The sequence below is a fragment of the Chlamydotis macqueenii genome, chromosome 9, assembly GCF_036417535.1.
Source record: "Chlamydotis macqueenii isolate bChlMac1 chromosome 9, bChlMac1.mat, whole genome shotgun sequence".
Lineage (NCBI taxonomy): Eukaryota > Metazoa > Chordata > Aves > Otidiformes > Otididae > Chlamydotis > Chlamydotis macqueenii.
Window position 1 is genome coordinate 22,703,393 of NC_141564.1, and position 17,184 is coordinate 22,720,576.

The following is a 17,184-nucleotide window of genomic DNA, read 5'->3' on the forward strand; positions in this document are numbered from 1 at the left end:
AGTGTCCTCAGCCAGCTGCTGAAGTGAGAGAAAAGGCGGCTGTTGGTCAGACGCGTCACCACCACATAGCGTGTATCTCCATAAGGGGCTGAAGCCAGCAACAGCTTCATCAGCGATTTTAATCAGTGACAACACACAAGTGTCCAGGAGTCAGTCTGTTTCAGTAATAGGTCCTTTAATTTTTTTTTTTTGCTATCAATAGAAAAGTGATCCAATTTATCTGTTTTCTTATGGAGTAAATATTCAAGAGATTTAAGAAGCAAATACACCACATCCATGAGTTGTTTATCAGCGCACCCATTACGATGCATATATTTGCACTATCTGAAAAATCAGTATCTTCATCCAAAATGCCAATGCTGGAAGGAAGGGGAAGCAACTTAGGAGGGGGGAAAAAGTTCTCTCAGTCAGTTATTAAAACACCAAGCTTGCCCTTATCTTCTCTGAGTGGGTTCAGGAGACGATCGAAGCTACAGTCACTGTTAAAGCGATCTGGAGGAATGATGCCAAGTCTTAACTTCTTGAGTGCTTAGTTACCCAAAACACAGAGTACCTCCTCCAAACGTCCGGCAGAGAGGGACGCGTTAGAGAAACAGCACAAACTACTCCAAGGTATTTATAAACAAATTATTAATGGTCTCTTCATATTAGCTTTGAGTTACCTACATTTCTGAACAGACAAATGCTCTCCTGCCTTTTCCGTTTAAAAAGTATTCCAGTTCCAGAATACAGAAAGTTTTAACATTAAGGCATACATACAGCTATGTTGTTTGCTTTCATTTAATAAAGATCAATTTACTCAAATACATGGAATGTTGGCACAAAACTAAAGCTCTTGTGGAACAGCTACCAATCATACACAAATATTCTGTGAGGTCCTCTTGACTTGCATTTCTCTGATAGATACACCACAAAATGGCTTTAATAATACAAACGGAACGCTGGATCAAATCTCTAAATAATAAGTAGCAGTTAAAGTAAATGGTTGGCTTTATTTGTAAATTATGTACAGAATACATTTCTTTTTAATCATGATGGAGCAGGAGAAAGAAAACAGCCGTAATTTCCAAACCGTGCTGCTTCCTTCACCTGCTGGAGATGACACCTCTCTCTGAACCAGATGTACAAAACCAGTTTGGATTTCCTCAGTTGCTGGCACGCAGTCTGGAGAGACAGAGAACACTGCAGCCAAATTCAGCACTACCAGCTTTTTAGATTTTCAGCAAAATACTTCTGCTAAAACTAGTTTTCTTAGGAAAGTCTTCACAATCTTTTGAAGATAAAATCAAGAAACATATCAAGAGAGCTGTGGGCTACAAAGGGCTTTAGCTAACTAGCTATCAAATAACAAGGAATAATCTGAGATTTGGTCGTTCGACTTTTACTTGTTTTACAAAAGCAAGTTTGAGAAGCTAAACTAATCGACCAGTTATGCAAGTACCAGAAAACGATGGTTTTCAGGATGTTTGAGGACGATCTGGGCAATCTATCAATCAATAGAAAACTTGTCAGATTGATAAAACGTCTGTCAGTGGATATTAATGATTAACATAGTACCAAGTAATCAAGTTAATGGTTAAAAAATGAAGGAACTAGATATAAAACTGTTTGGTAACACGTATATTTCAGCAAACAAAGATGCTACTGTATGGTCTATGTTTTGGTGATCAGCCAACAAAGAAAATCCAACCATTTGCACATACTTAGTCCCAAAACCACAGTGAGTTATGATTTTTCATGTGAAGGCCTACTTTCGGTATCTTCCTCCTCTTCCTCTTCCTCTTCACAATCCCCTTCATCTGTTTGCTGTTCCAGTTCCTCTTTTGTGATCATTTCAAAGTCGTTTCCATTTCCACTACTGTGCTGGGACCTGTCGTCTTCACGCCTGTCACTGTCAGTGTCTGAATGTCGCTCTCCTCCGGAGCCGTCTGTTCCCGAGTTCCTCGTCGCTTCTGTTTTCCCATCATCTTCTTCCTTCTTCTCACTGTCTGATTTCTCCTCGCTGTCGTATTTCTGCTGCTTTTTGGATTCTGATTTTTCCTCTTTCTTTAAGTCTGCTTTTGGTCCTTTGTATTCATGTGTGTAGAGGGGTCTGAAGGAGTCGATGAATCCCACATCCGCTGTAAGATTTGGCAGGAACCAGAAGTGATGCCTTCCTCCAGTGATGAGCCAGATGATAAGGAAAAGGATGCAGCGAGCTGTATAAAAAAAAGGAAAAGAGAAATTTTGGGGTTTATTACAAACATCCACGCTGTACAACTATGGTGTACGACACACCCACTACTAACACCTGCCCCAAGCCGGGAGCAGGGGCAACGTCTCTTGTTCTGCAGTGGAACAGTTTCTTCTTACCACATCTCCCTCACCCCACTAACCATCCATCTTACCTATGATTTAGCTCTTAATACCCCGCGCTACAGAAATACAAGCCAAAGCAAGCTTTACAATCCTGGGGACGTCGTTCTCACCACTGAACCTGTTCTTATGTACAGCTCTTGGGTTTGTTTTCCCCCCCTTTTTTTTTTTTTTTTTTAAAGGGAGGCAGGAAAAAACTCTCCGCTACACAGGAAACACAAACAGGTGACACAAGCATGAGCTTGCTTTCTGTGGCACAACCCTGACACCCCGTGGCCAGGAGGGAAATACAGACTCAGTCTGTACGGCGAATTGGGAAGGGAGACAACGCCGCATCTCAGACCGTGCTTAACAACTGGGCTGTGTCTCTGCCCTTTTAGACTTCACCTGCTGATAAAATGCCAAAGACCGACACTTACCAACAGCAAGAAGAAGAATACTGGCGACAAAACAGCCCGCGCCTACACTGAGGTAATAAACACCAACACGCATTTCTGCTGGCCAGAGCGGGAACAGAGTTGCGGCTATAACAGCAATCACTACATAGAAAGGTGGAAAAAAAAAAAAAAAAAAAGCATGAGAAGCATGATTAGTTTTTCCCGGGAGGTGCACAAAGGTTCTAGGCTGAGCATTTATTCAAGGTACTGGCTTAGCACAGTAAGGGTTACTGGTAGTATTTTATGCCTTGACTGAAACCTTGTCTAGTCCCACTGCTCCCGTTTTCATACTGGGTAGAGAGACGACACATCCAGCAACTCCAAGTCGCTGTGCTTAGGCCCCAGAGCAGAGAGAGCACCTCCCACCAGAGGGCAGGAGCAGACAGATGGGCAGGGAGCTGCCGATCAGCAGCGCAGCAGGACGCAGGCGCCAGGAGCTGGGGCAAGATCATGGTGGTCCCAAGGACGGGTCAAAGGCCCGAGTGTGAACCCAAGGGATGACACAGATTCTCAGGAAAGGTGGGTGTCAGGGCGAGGAAGCTGGAAGGTCCAGGTCACGGGTGCCAGACCAGTAGTACAATGATCTGTTAGCTCACTGATGTCAGTTAACGCTAATTTAGATTAAAAAATAAAATTAACTGATTGGGCTTATCCTGCACAAATATAAGTTCTAGGGTGAGAAAGGTATCATTTATAGTTTAAAATAATTCCTTTAACGTCTTTCAGATTTTTATATAACCCACCACCTGCTGGATAACTTACTCGTTAGCTTAAAGCAACGGAAAAACAACTTGCAAACTTGTGCAATTTGCTAAAGCATGTTTCAGCTTTCTCTTTTTACCACGTGTAGCCCCTCCACCCCGAGATCAAAATTCACATAATGTGAACGGTATCAGATCATGCTGAAACTGAAGAGCAAAAGCTTTGTCCAGGAAAAAAAAACAAGCTTCCCCAAGGACAGACAGGCCTGTTGATACTACTCCTACATTTACAATGTGCTCTCTTACTTACCAAGCACAAGTCCCATGGCAAAAGTTTTAAAGTGAACAGGGTCATAGATCCACACGTACACCTACAACAGAAACAATCTGCTTTACACCTGGAAAACAAGCTCTCTGATAAACTATTTCCCTTATTCCCTCATCCAAATGCTTACTGCCACGCTGTAACACTTGGTGCTGAAGGAACGGCCCTGTGGTCAGTCCGGTATCAGGGCAAGGGAGCGCGCATCGTAGGCAGGGCCATACTTTGAACAGGACTTGAAACGGGTTTCTGCCAGTGAAAGAGGTGCAAAAGGAGACAGCCAGCCAAGGGGCTGCACGCCTGCATGCGCACACCGCGTCCTCAGCTCTGTGCTGATTATAACCTGAGCCTCACGGCAGGCGGCCTAAGGGCACCGTGCTGGGCAGGGCACTGGCTGCGCTGGAGGCTTCCAGCTGGGAGGGGAAGAAGGAAGGGAAGAAGTTTCCACACTGTGTAAGAAATACTGGAAATCTCAGACTGGATCTCTCAAATAATTACTTCATGAATGAAGCTGTACCCAGAGTAACTTCCAGGTGACATAAAATCCTGGGGAAAACAATCAGACAGTAAAACCCATGGGAAAATGAAAGATTCAGAAATGTAACTGAATCAAGGTTTGTTTTTATCTTTCTTTATTCATTAATGTTGTTCAGTATGAAGCCAAAAAACTTTTCTAAAAAAATTTAAAAAGTTTCTCAGGTCTGCCAAGTGGAAACCAAAAAAAATACTTCAGCTTTGAAGAGACTCCCTTACGAGAAAAAAAACCAGACTGAACATATGGAACAAAGCAACCAGCTGAAATGCTCAATTCAGCCAAAGTCCCGTTTGATGGCCTCAGGTAAGTGCAACTGCACCCCCTGTTCCACAGCACGGTTATCTAAACCTCCACCGTTGCAACGCTCAGTACCAAATGTTAGTGTGAGAACTGTGGATCCATTTGAATCAGAGTTACTCAGCCTTATTAAAAAAAAACTTCTTGGTAAAGTGCAGGATTTTCTGAACTAGAAAAATAGGATTTTTTTTTTTTTTTTTTTTTACCAGACTGGGCAGCCCACTCCAACACCCCAATAAACCCTGCGGACAAACATGGCTGCTAACGTAAACTACTGGTAATTAAATTTTCTTTTAGATTTTTAAAGTCACTGTCCTGCATTTCTCTCCCTCTAACCTCCTTGCAAATATCTATAAATCTGATATTTCAAGATCAGCCAGCAAATTCCCATTAATTTTCTTTCAACATGTTAAGACAGAGTTTGCAGAAAACCAGTAAATGAACCTATCGTATGATAACAGTACGTTAACACTAGAAGTTAGAAAATACCCATAAATCCTACCTCATTTCCATCCAGGAAAAATTGCTCTTCATGTGGCTCAAGTTTAAATTTCCTCTTAGTTTCCTTTTTCTTGGGTGTCCCTGGGATCTCATCCTGAGGACAAACACGAATTAGATACACATTGAAAAACAAAACAAAAAAAACCATGAAGAGGGTATTAATTTCTAGTATCTGAAAATATTGAGTCTGGCAACTTTTCACAAACTTAAGATCATGTTCAACTTTTTTTTTTTTTTTTAAGTGAGGATGCTTGATTTCCTTCTGTTCTCATTTATTACCAACTGGGTATCTCAAAAATAAAGGAAAATTGTAAGGAAAGAGAAATTTTACTTTTAGTTAGTGTCTAAGGACTAGACTATGACTTCGGGGTTACATTATGTCTTCGAACGCACAGCAAAGCTCTGCTGATATTGACAGAGAGTCTGCACTGAAACCGAGAACAGGGTCCAACACCTTGTGATCACTAACTTTATTAGAATTATTTGGCCTCTTGGTGCCATGTTACCATATGGGCATCCTTTCAGAATCGGTTGCTGCCCGTTTATTCTCTGTTCTCCTCTGTCGCTTTTCTGATCTTGCGCTTCCTCTTCCCTGTCTCCTGTTTCCTTTTTTCTGCTTGAATTAACTTCCTAATTTTTGCTCTGTGGTGGTGTTCAAGTTACTACCCACTGGCTTATATAATACATTAAAATATCAGTTCAATAATTAATGATTAGTTTAAAACTGAACATTACATTTAATAACGTAACACTCCAGATGGCAGGGAATTGGAGGAGTTCGTAACTTTCACCATCAGCAGTACCTCAAGATTTAGGTAATCTTATACTGGCTTCTGTGTTTAGACTGCCAGCAAGGTCGTTTTGTTTCTAATTCTTTTATTAGCCAGGTAGCTTTCTTCTGAGATCCAGACCTTTGTACACTGACTACACCTCTCACTAAACGTGCCATTATTTCACTTAGCCGTGTCTGCTAATAACATAAATCAGGAGTGAAATTGTGAAAAAGCACATGAAAACTTGTATAGTAATAGAAGTTTAAAGAAAGTGAAACAGAAATCTGTGAAAACAGGCATTATGGATATTAGTAATGGAGCTGTCATACCCCAAACCAGCCCGCTATTACAGAGCTGTTTACAAGCACCAAGTATCAAATATTACATCCCAAACATTCTTATTACCAAACACCGCAAAATTGTTTCTGTTTCCCATGTGCAGCTGCACTGTTTTGAGGTGTCAGGTCCCATGCATGTGTGTCACTCCATGCTGACGTACACTTGTACAAAGGACCACTGCCCGCTGCAGCAGAACAGAAGTAGGTTTTGATTAACTCGGTCCACGTCAGAAGATTATGAGGTACGCAAAGGCCCAACTGAAGCCTCTTTTTTGATCTAGATCAAAATCAGAACTCCAAAGTTAAAAAAAAAAAAGCAGCATATTTTAGAGATGAAAACAGGCAAACAGGCAAAAAAAAAAGTCACATTTTAGAACAATCAACCGTATGTTCAAGCCAATGTAATCTTAACAACCAGTTGACGTATGCTGTTACAGGTTTGTCCCTTCTCTCACAGACAGTACTTACTTTCTTGCACTCCTCTTTTTCACCGTCCTTTTTCTTTTCCTTTTCTTTCTCCTTCTTATTTTTTTCATCCTTGCCACTTTCCTTCTTGCTCTTTTTCTCCTCTTCTTTCCCACTCTCAGGCTTTCCTTTTTCCTTTTCTTTCTTTGTATCCTTGTCAGGTTTCATCTTCATCACTTTCAATGCTCGATGAAAGAACTGTTTTTTCAGGAGTCTTAAAATGAAAAAAGTTAAATGACACACTTAAGTGTGGTGGTGATAATAATGTTTACACTCAATTATGTTATTAGATACCATTCTAGATTATCTAATATAATAATGAACAGCAGGACTGAAAAGATAGAGGTCACCATCATCTGTTCTACTTACAAATAAATACACCAGACCTAATTATCCTGTGTCTCACCTCTTGCTTTGCTGGTTTTTTAGTATCTGTTCAAAACTGGGTAAAAAATCATACTTTTCTGTGGCAGCATTTTGCATAGACATAAATGCATGCACAAGATGTAGGATGGAGAAAGCCACTACCTGAATTTAATTATCGTTCCTGTTAATGCCAACTCCAACCAGTATATATTTTGAAGTTCACGTCAATGTATTTCATAGCAAAAATAAGAAAGTGGACGTATAAAGTTCCTTGGTAAGAGATGCAAGATGAATAAAATGACCCTGTTGAAACTATGGTACACACACAAGCATTCCATTCATGTCAGCGACAAACATACCTGATAGCACGGATATCTATGGCCAGCGCGGCACCAGAAGTAGTATCTGGTAGTCTTAAGGTTGTCACCAACAAGTAACATCCTTGAAAGGATCATAGCCAAATTCAGAATAATAATTCAGAAGAAAACTCCTCAAAAGAAACCCTGCTGAACTTAGATCAATATGTAAGTGTACCAGCAGACCTTATGTACTGCAGCAGCGTTATGAATTCAGTCTGTAACTGGTTTTAAATATGCAACGGATCGATGCAATTGACACAGGATGAAGGAGCAGGAGCTTTGGTTTGACAGGGCAGGTAAAACAAGCAATAGCCACACCAAGAGAGTTACGGTACTTGGTTTTAGTATGAATAAGAGCCTAAACAGCCTGTTATACTGAAGGGACTAATTTTCTATCTATATTCCTCCATCCCTTCCAAAAGACAAAGGAAGTAGACAGTGCTAATGTTTAAAACCCCGAAAACAGCTTCAGTGACCAAAGGCGGCCTTAGCGTTATTAGCAGCATAAGAGTGAGCAAGAGAAACCAAGCTGCAGACACGGTATGGTGACAAATGGATCACCAGGGCATGACATGATGCTGGGGATAAAAATCACTGCCAGAGAACAGAGGGTCAAAGTGATTTTATTTGCACACGACACAGGCATTCTCTACACTGCTGGAGCTGAAGGCCTTTACCAACTGTTGTCTCATCCAGTGCTTTAGTAACTGAAGAACAAACACACAGACTTCTACCTCAGTCCAAAGATTCTGAACGGGAAAACTTATTTTTCTGCTTGCATTAAAATAATTGTTTTTTCTAAACTTTCTTGAAGTCAGCACAAGTATTAAAGTTCAAACACGGAACCAGCCCTGCCTCAGCCACGGAACTGGGGGAAGAATCTCAGCTTGGTGGATGGCTACCTAAAGGAAGCCAGGAAAAAAGACTAAGTAGCAGCCATATTCTTCATTTTTAAATAACTTCCGCAGAGCTCTCCAAGAACAGGCTGCCCCAAGCAGCCTAAAGAAAGCATAAGAGAGTTTTCAGAACAAAAATGATGAAACTATACTGTTTCCATTTCTAGTGTGACACCCTCAAACACAGTAATAAAAATACAAATCATTATTTTCACGTACAACTACAAATATTTTAGAATGCGTGAAGCCTAAGTGAAATTGGTTCCTAAATAACTAAGACATCTTGACAACTACCTCATTAATAAAACTGATGAATTACGTTAGGTCATACCTGTTGCAGTAATCTACTACAGACTCTCGGGTTGTAAATAAAGCCTCTTCTCCTTTCTTTGCCTTTGCCCATTTAGAATCCAGGAGGCAATCCACAGCTTTTGAAGCTAGATGGGAAAAACAGGATGAAAAATGCATTAAAATTCATGATATTTATTTTAACATTTAATCTACATTCCTTGAACCAGACCAATCAGTCAGTACTGGTGATGTTCCGTATCCTCTCAATCTTTACAGACTAGCCACTACTCTGAAACACATCACTCTTGAAAACTACACACCTTTACATCACAGGGCAAAAAGTTTATGGTGTTTACTTCAGACTGCTAAGATTAATTTTATGGCTATTTGATGCTTAGGTGAGTTTTCAAAACCCAACTGTAAGATCAGTACATATTAGATAAAGCATTAATAATAAAACCAAAAATGTTTCCCCCCACCCCAGTGCAATGTTAGAAGAAGGAAGCATCATTCTCTGGTTAAAAGTAACCCTACCAATAAAATAATCAACCCGGTGGCCCATCATGTTGGTGGATTTTGTTGGACAGTTGAAACGTAAGTATTTAGCAACGGCCTTCTCCTCTTTGAATGGCTCACCGACCTCCTACAATAGTAAAAGTGCAAAATTAATACAGTTTTAAACACATAGGAAGGATACTCATTTGGGCTTAAAAATCAGATATTGCAAAGTCCTCATTATTTTACAGCAATATGTAAGTAACAAATAAAACGTGTAAGATGTGAAAATAGGTCAAGTCATTTTCCCAAGAACTTTCTGACTACATAAAGCAAAAAAGCAGGAATTCTTAAGTTAGATGATCTGAAGGTAACGACTACAAACTCCTCTAACAGCTCTGTAAAAAAAGCAAACTAAAGGAGGAACTCGGAGCAGGACACTGGGTACATAGAGAGTGCTTAAGGCATACAAGCTTGGATGAAACCAGTCGTGAAGCTGAGAGCAAAGAAAAACACCGAGGAACGAGCATGTATGAAATGACAGCAGTGTGGGCATACTGACAGAATACAAAGCAGCCTGAATTTCATGTGAAGGAAGGGAAAAACTATGCTGAAAAGAAGTTGAAAGATCTGGCTACAAAATAACAGTTACCATTGCATGGCTACAAAACGACTTAAATTGCAGAGTGCCAGTGGGGAGGTTCTTCCAATCCAGGGACTAGGGACAGCAGGATGCAGCACAGCAAGATGAAGTACAGGAGTGTCAAAACAGCCATTTTATAAAAAGGGAGCCCGTGGTCTGCACACATTCACAAATTCTGTCCATTTACCAGCTTGCAGAGAGGTAGCAGAATTCAAAGATTTGTAAGACAGAAGGGTGGAGATGGGCATTATCAACTACATAAAATTAAGACCTTGTATTTATAAGCAGGAAGGGAAGACCTTTCTCATGTTCTTGCTTCACAAAAACATATCTGAAACAAACATTTGGCATATTACACTGACTCGGCAACCTTCCTCCAAATTCCTTTCTGTAAGAGTGCTTTCAATCAGTTAGGCTGAATTCTCCAAATCCCCCTGCTACTCGCAGGTCAGTAACAGGGAAACACAAGGACATCTTTTCAGTCTGCCGATACCTTTTCTGTACCTATTCTTCTCAAGCTGGCCAAAGAAATAGATTACGGAAGCCACAAAACAGACTGGGGATTTACAGGAATATGTAAAATTCAAAGATTCTATTTAAAGACGTAATATTTTTAAAGGTCAATAAACATATACAACCTCCATTACCGCTTTTAGGATGTATAATCATAACATCACAAGAAGTATATTAAGTGGAAATGCAAGGTCAAATAGATGTTGTTACACCACAACAAAAACTTCAGATGGTGAGAGTTGTTAATTTTCAACAGTTTGCACAGCTTTCAAAATCAACTGGTTAATGAATTATCCTTCTAGATGCGACTGTTGCTTTTCCTATCCGAGGACAATTTTAAAGAGAATAATACCGGCATAAAATATCCAAGTGACCAAAACCACCCTGTAGTTCAATAGTTCTGAGATTACTGACATTTTTCAAGGCCTAAATTTTTTATATGTATGCAAAAATATGCTCTCATACTCACCAGTTAGACAGTTTTAAAAACACGTGCCTAAATTAAGCCAGATGATCCTAGCAGTCCTTACATAGGTTAAATTAACTCTTTCTCCATGTTCAATCTTCCCCCCCCCCCCAACCCCTCGCCCCCAGTTTTAAAAATCCATAGAACTCATGGAAAACTACTCACTAACTGGCAGTGCACGTATGCACATAACTTATATGCTGTGGTTTGATGTCCCCTTATATGGTACAGCTGTGCCAGTAACTGTCAATCACTGATGACACTACCAAGTTTGGTACCAACACCAATTTGCTTTAATAAAAACAAAACGAGTTACAATGCAGTTAAAGAAAATGAGTGAAGGTGTACCATCGTTATCGTATGACACATCTCTCACACATGGAGAGTGATGACTACATGCAGCAAGTGAGTTTTAAAATAATGCTTTTCTACTGTTTCCTATTAATTTACCAGCAAATTAAACTTAGAATTCCTCCTCACAGGGCAAATGTTTCTCTTCACAGCTGTAAAACAGTCAGAGATGCTACGGATATTCACCTCAATGTTAATTCTTCTGCTAGGATTTTCTTTTCTTCCTAAAATATTTATGATTCTGCTAGGTCATGTGATGCACTATACAGGCAGTGGTTGGCACCAGGAGATTTTTTTTTTTTTAATTGCTCCTTACTCTCTATTGCTTTGTTCTTTTCTGTGGGACAGTTTCATCATATCCCAAACAAAAAAGCTTCCCTGTGAGAGAGACTGCCGCAGTTTAACCAAACTCATCCTGAGAAAGTTTCCCCTGTGATTTAATCCCCATTTTTTATCCTGTTTCCATCCCTTTATTTGCAGAGCCAGGCTTTCAAAGTATAGCACAGTGCATTCTGAACTTCCTTCAGCATACTGATGTAGTTCCTAGTTAATTCACCCTCCAAGTGGGCCTGCAGCAGAGAGGCCTGTACACACTGAAAATAAAACCATCTGAACTGAGCTATCAAAACCAGTGCGTCCATGAGCTTCCTTCTCCCTCTCAACTCTACCTAAGTATGACTTTTTCAGGTTCTCTTACTCCTGGAACCCTTCAATGGATGTCAAAAGGCCAGAGCATATTTGTGGTTTGAAACTTCACTCTTTTTTTTTTCGTTTTTCCCCTTTACATCACAGTTGCGAGAAGACAGGCACGACCCAAGACAGGGTGAATTCCATCCACGGCGCTGTAATGTAAATAAGGAGTAACAAAAGAGAGTAAATGATGGCTACCACTAACTAGACAAGTTATTTCATGTACAGACAAATGCATTACAAGGACTTACGCTCCTCTGTTTTAAAGGGGTCATCAAATTTTTTTTTTTATTTCAATAAAACGAATATCTAGTTTATTTCTTCGCTCCTACATCTGAGAACTCAGATTTTTAGAATATCGTCGCTCACAGAAGACTTCCAAAGCGTAATAGTTTATACAGTTTTCAGATAAGGAAAAGAAAAAATCTAAGCACGTTTGTCACAGACAGCCTGTTCTTCAAGCTGAGAGGACATGTCCAAAATGATGCTATGTCAACCCATGTTCCATTCCTCACACCTCTCCTCGCATTATAAGGGCACTACAACTGCATTAGGGTTATCTTCTCTGAAGATGGTCTGAGCACATCAAAGCTGGGGCTGAATCACAAGATTATCTTTTTCCTTTCCCTGCTGACTCTCAAGACCTTAGACTCTAACATGTTCTGCAGCAAGGGAGTGGGTACACCTCAGTCATTCTGCGGAAACGTTTGTATTTTCCCTAAAATAAACCAAGGTGCGGTAGGACAGAGAAAAAGCACAAAAATTAGCACAGTTGGATAGATCACTGGGTGGGAGGGGGTAGTGGGGAAACAAACACGCTAGGGTGTTAGGACTTGCTCTTAGGGCTCCATCTATATTTTCTCCAGTTACTAACAAACATAAAATTGTCCAACTCTTGCACTGATGACCAGTACATGGATTGCCCCAGGTCTCTTAAAAGAAACTGTGGCAGAGCCATGCAGAGAAACCAGTTCTTCTGGATTACCATGGCTGTGTAACCATGACATTAACTTTTCTTTACAGAAAAAGATTAAGACTTTTTAAAATCCTACACATATCCTATAAAGTATTTGTTTTCTTCCTTCTTCCTTTTCAGTCATCACTAATCTTTTTGAGCAAAAGCTGTAAACATACAGAGTTCTAAAACACATGCCAAAGGAGCAATGTACAGTACTTTGAAACCAAAACATGCCCGCTTCAGTCCTCTTCTAACCCTGGGCCAGGTGTTTTCAACTTTTTCCCTTCCCACCTCCAAAAATGCAACTCAGATTTTCAAAAGCCAGTGGTTCTTGTTTTACTGACAAGTGAGGCTGCTACTTTTAATTCCTATCTTTCTGCATTTCCCCTCGCCTCAATCTTTGTTTCTTCCTCCTCTATCACCTGATACCACTCACTTTCAAAGAAGTTATTTCGCCATTCTTTGTTATCATCCCACTCAGCTTTACTAGAGTTTATGAGAAAATAAAGACAAAAAAAACATTGCATTGCTATTTCTGAAGATCCTTTCCACACTCATTCACAAAAAACTGTAACACAGGAAGCAACAACGTAGCTGTTGCACATTTTCCTTCCAGCAGAGCCCAAAATCAAGACATGACAGAACTGTAGGCTACAACAGTTAATACTGACTAGTAGATGTCCTTCACCAGGAAAATCTCGAAGCTTAAATCCCATGGTTCAAGAGGGGAAAAAAAAAAAAGTCAACAAGGAAGGTACGTGTCATTAATGGCACGTACACAGCATTGATGCTACCTCAGACATCAATTTGCAGCGAGACATTTGCCTAAGAACTGTCTTCTCTATTTATAAGAGCAGTATTTACACGCATTAACATTTCTAGAATAGAGGACACAGCAGTAAGGTGCTATGCAAGTGTTATTAATTGCAAGGTAAAGATAAACAAAACTTCACATGGGCAGAATAAAACCATGCACAATGGAAACCAGCCAATGTAACTAAAACTTAATGCCTACTTAACAGTCAAACTGCAGACCTGCCAACAAAGTGCCACGTGTTACCCAGCCGAATGTGTGTCAAGGTAACCAACTCTGGAGATTTTGTGTTTAAGTGAATTATCTCAGGGTACGTATGGAACTGTATTTTTTTTTCCCCCAAGAGATGAGATAGCTTTGATCAGGTTGCTGGAGTAACAGGAATTCAAAGACATCTCCCATCTTTTGAGATGTATCTGTCTAAAGAAAAAATATTAAAATAGCCATCAGACAACATATGTTGTTTTTCTTTTACTAAGTCCTTTATGTACAGCAAGCATTCTTGATACCAGAAATTTGAATCATGCGCGGACCCATTGGCTCGAACAATCTGCTTCCCACAGACCGGCCTCTTTTCACTACTGCATGTCTGAAGTAATCTCCGCGTTAATTACAGTTAAATTACTGTCGGGAATGACACTTGAAAATTTTACCTCTAAAACGTCTTTACTCAAACTTCTGAAGTTAAGATTTCTGCAACTTCCATAACTTCCAGCTTGTAGCCAGAGGAAGAGCCTAAGCTATGCAACACGGATTGGGTCATGTGTCTTTTTATCAAAATGCATTCTGTAAAACACATCCTTCCTGTTATCACTTCCGATGGAAAACAAAGAAAGTAGGCCTGACAGAACTTTCAACTATTTTATCAAGACTTTTTTTTCACGTCTCATCTCATGTGTAGCTAGCTGACCATGATTCTGATCTGTTTCTGTACATGTAGTACTTGTAATTGAACTCTATTACATCAGTCTCTTTCACAGCTAAATATAACTTCTGCTACAAACCTCACTCTTGTCAAGAAACACAGCTCTGCTTAATGACAACGGGATATTCAAACGTCAGACTTGTGTACAGTATGGTAAACAGTCTTTTTATTAAGGGGTATACATCACCCTAAAATAAGTACACACTTCTAAAGCACTCGAAACACCCACAAAGAAAAATCCCATGACAATCATACTATGCCAATAAAGCTCAAAAAGCTTAAACCTCTCCCCCCGAAATGAAACACCAAGGAAAAACACATGTTGTTTTATTCACTGACCAATTAAGAACACCCTCTGGGCATCCAACAGCATTCTTTGTTCGCTTTCTTGTCTTCCCATTGTTGTTGACATACACTGGGAAACTACTGAGACGCGATACACATTTATCTGCATAATTATATCACAAATTTAGGCCACAATCTTAAACCTTAAGTGTTAACACCCAGACACCAATTTCATTACTGACAATCCGGGAAATACTTCTACTCCTAACAGGCTGGAAATTAAACATGTGCTTAAGTGCCTGCAAGACCACAGCCTTGGGTATTGTACAAAACATTAAATTACACTTAATTTGTTTTTGATCCATGCTTTATTGAGCTATTGTCATCCTTGGTAAGGGAAAGTCTATGATGATTATGAAGAGAGAATAATTCTGTAACGTTTTACGACAATTCATTGCGTGCCCGTGATTGATAAGGCTTGCTTAACAAGATTCTGATTAATTACTTTTTGCATCCATCCCCTTCTCCCCTTGCCAAGTAATTTTAATTAAAGGGGAAAAAAGGAATCATGGCATATCTCCATCTTCTTGGGGGAAGGGAAAGTGGGCTGGGAAGGGAAAGGAAGAGAAAGGAGAGAGGGCAACCAAGTGGAAGAACAACATATTAAGTGTACAGTGTTGAATGGCTCAGTGATTTCTCTCGTGAATATTATCTCCACTTACAGCGGAGCAATAAATCCCAAACACACACTATGTAGGCTTAGTGTTAAACGTATGTAACAGTAACAGACATTATAGTAACTGTGCTCAAAACACATTAAAACCTCTGTAACACTCACTGTTAAAGTCCTCTATTGAGAACTCCAGACTTTCAGGTAAGTGAAAAAACCCAAGCAGCCTTCTCTTTAAGTGACACCACATCATTAGCACTACATTTTAACATGCTCTCAAAGCTGATTAGGTCTATTTTTAGATGCGGTTGTTTGTTTATGTTTTCTAAAAACAAATTCCCTTTCCTTACCACATCATTTCCTGGCTATGGCACGTTTGCTTTTAAGATGCTTATACCATCTGTCCCACGTCTTTTGCTTACAAATCACTGGAAGAGACACGCTGGGTGCCAGCTCCTGGCTACGGTGGCTGCTCGCCTGGGTGTTTTGAGTGGTGTCGTACCACATTAAGCTATTGTTCGACATTGGTAACGGGTGAGACTCTAAGTATAACACGGCGATTAAAAACAGGTAACAGCTGGAAATCTCACTCGCCGGTCATGGAGAAAGCTGACGGACTGCTGAGGGCGCAGAACCCCTGAGGACAGAACCGATTAACGGGAGGCCGGGCTGCCCCGCCGGCCGCCCCTCAGCCCCCAGTACCGGGGGGCGCAGGGGGGCAGTCAGCGGCGCTCCCAAACGCTCCTGCCTGCGCTTCTCCACCACGCAGCGGGCTCCCGCCTTTCTCAATATTAACTACGATTTTGCTAGAAAATTCTGAAGAAAAGCTGTACCCCCCCCCCCCATCCCCGGTGCCAGCCTGGGCTTTCACCAAGCCCGGCGCGGCGCCTCCCCCGCGCTCCCGGCGCCTGCGGGGCTCCCGCTGCCCCCGGCGGCGGCCGAGACGAGGCCGCTTCCCTCACCGCCAGCTCCCGCGGACCGCTCGGCACCGCCCGCCGCCGCCTCCTCGCAACGGCGCGGCGTCGGGGCGGGGAGGCCGCAGAACCGGGGAGAGGAGTGATGGGGAAGCCCCTCTGAGGGACGGCCGGGCCGCCCGGCGCAGCTCGCCCGGAGAAAGCCGGACCGGAGTGAAAACGGAGCTGCCGCCTGGGGAGGGGGCGCGGGCCGGGCAAGGAGGGGAGGGAAGGAGAGGTTGGGCTACCTGGATCCGCTTCCTGTGCCTCCGCCGCTCCGCCATGTTGTCCCCGTCTGCTCCGCCGGTGACGTGGGCCGAGGGGTGGAGGGGGGAGCAGCCTCGCGAGAGGCGGCGGGAACCGGCGGAGGGGCGGGAAGGGAAGGGAAGGGAAGGGAAGGGCGGGAAGGCCGCTCCCGCCCAGCGACCGCGGCGGCGGAGGCGCAGCGCCGGGCTGTGAGGGAGTGCCAGCTCGCAGCATCCCCGCCCCGGTTCAGCGGCATCGCTGCCCGCCCGCGGACCGAGCTTGGGCCCCCGCCTTGCTGTCGGGTCCCCCTTTGCAGCGGTCTGGTTAATGAGAAACTTCCCCCGCGGGGGGAGATGCGGCCTCCTCTGCTCCTGCGTCCCGCCGTCTAAAGTCCAACTCCCAAATCTGTGCTGGGGCCTCTGGCCGCCCGGTTCCCTCACAGGCAGCCGGGGCCTCCCCGACGCAGGAGGATCCGGCCACGTCGGCCGCAGGCTGGACAAAGCCGGGGTGCCTGCCTGCGCTCAGAGGTGTCCCTGAAA

The 17,184-nt window shown here is 42.2% G+C and overlaps 1 protein-coding gene across 1 annotated transcript; it reads right to left on the reverse strand.

The window, feature by feature from the left end:
• Positions 1–613: 613 nt before the first annotated feature.
• SEC62 (SEC62 preprotein translocation factor) lies at positions 614–16,807 on the reverse strand. Its single transcript, XM_086754368.1, has 8 exons — positions 16,648–16,807; positions 9,171–9,279; positions 8,677–8,782; positions 6,728–6,938; positions 5,150–5,242; positions 3,804–3,864; positions 2,775–2,894; positions 614–2,198 (listed from the first exon to the last, which is right to left on the reverse strand). The coding sequence occupies exons 1-8, from the start codon at positions 16,681–16,683 to the stop codon at positions 1,726–1,728; spliced, it is 1,209 nt and encodes a 402-aa protein (XP_086610494.1). The 5' UTR covers positions 16,684–16,807; the 3' UTR covers positions 614–1,725.
• Between the last annotated feature and the right edge of the window lie 377 nt (positions 16,808–17,184).

Coding starts and splice junctions, on each gene's coding strand:
- SEC62 (XM_086754368.1), bottom strand. CDS start 16,683: ATGGCGGAGCGGCGGAGGCACAGGAAGCGGATCCAG. Junction 3,865..5,149: donor TTTTCCTGGATGGAAATGAG/GTAGGATTTATG, acceptor TTTCTGTTGTAG/GTGTACGTGTGGATCTATGA. Junction 2,199..2,774: donor TATTCTTCTTCTTGCTGTTG/GTAAGTGTCGGT, acceptor TTTTTTATACAG/CTCGCTGCATCCTTTTCCTT.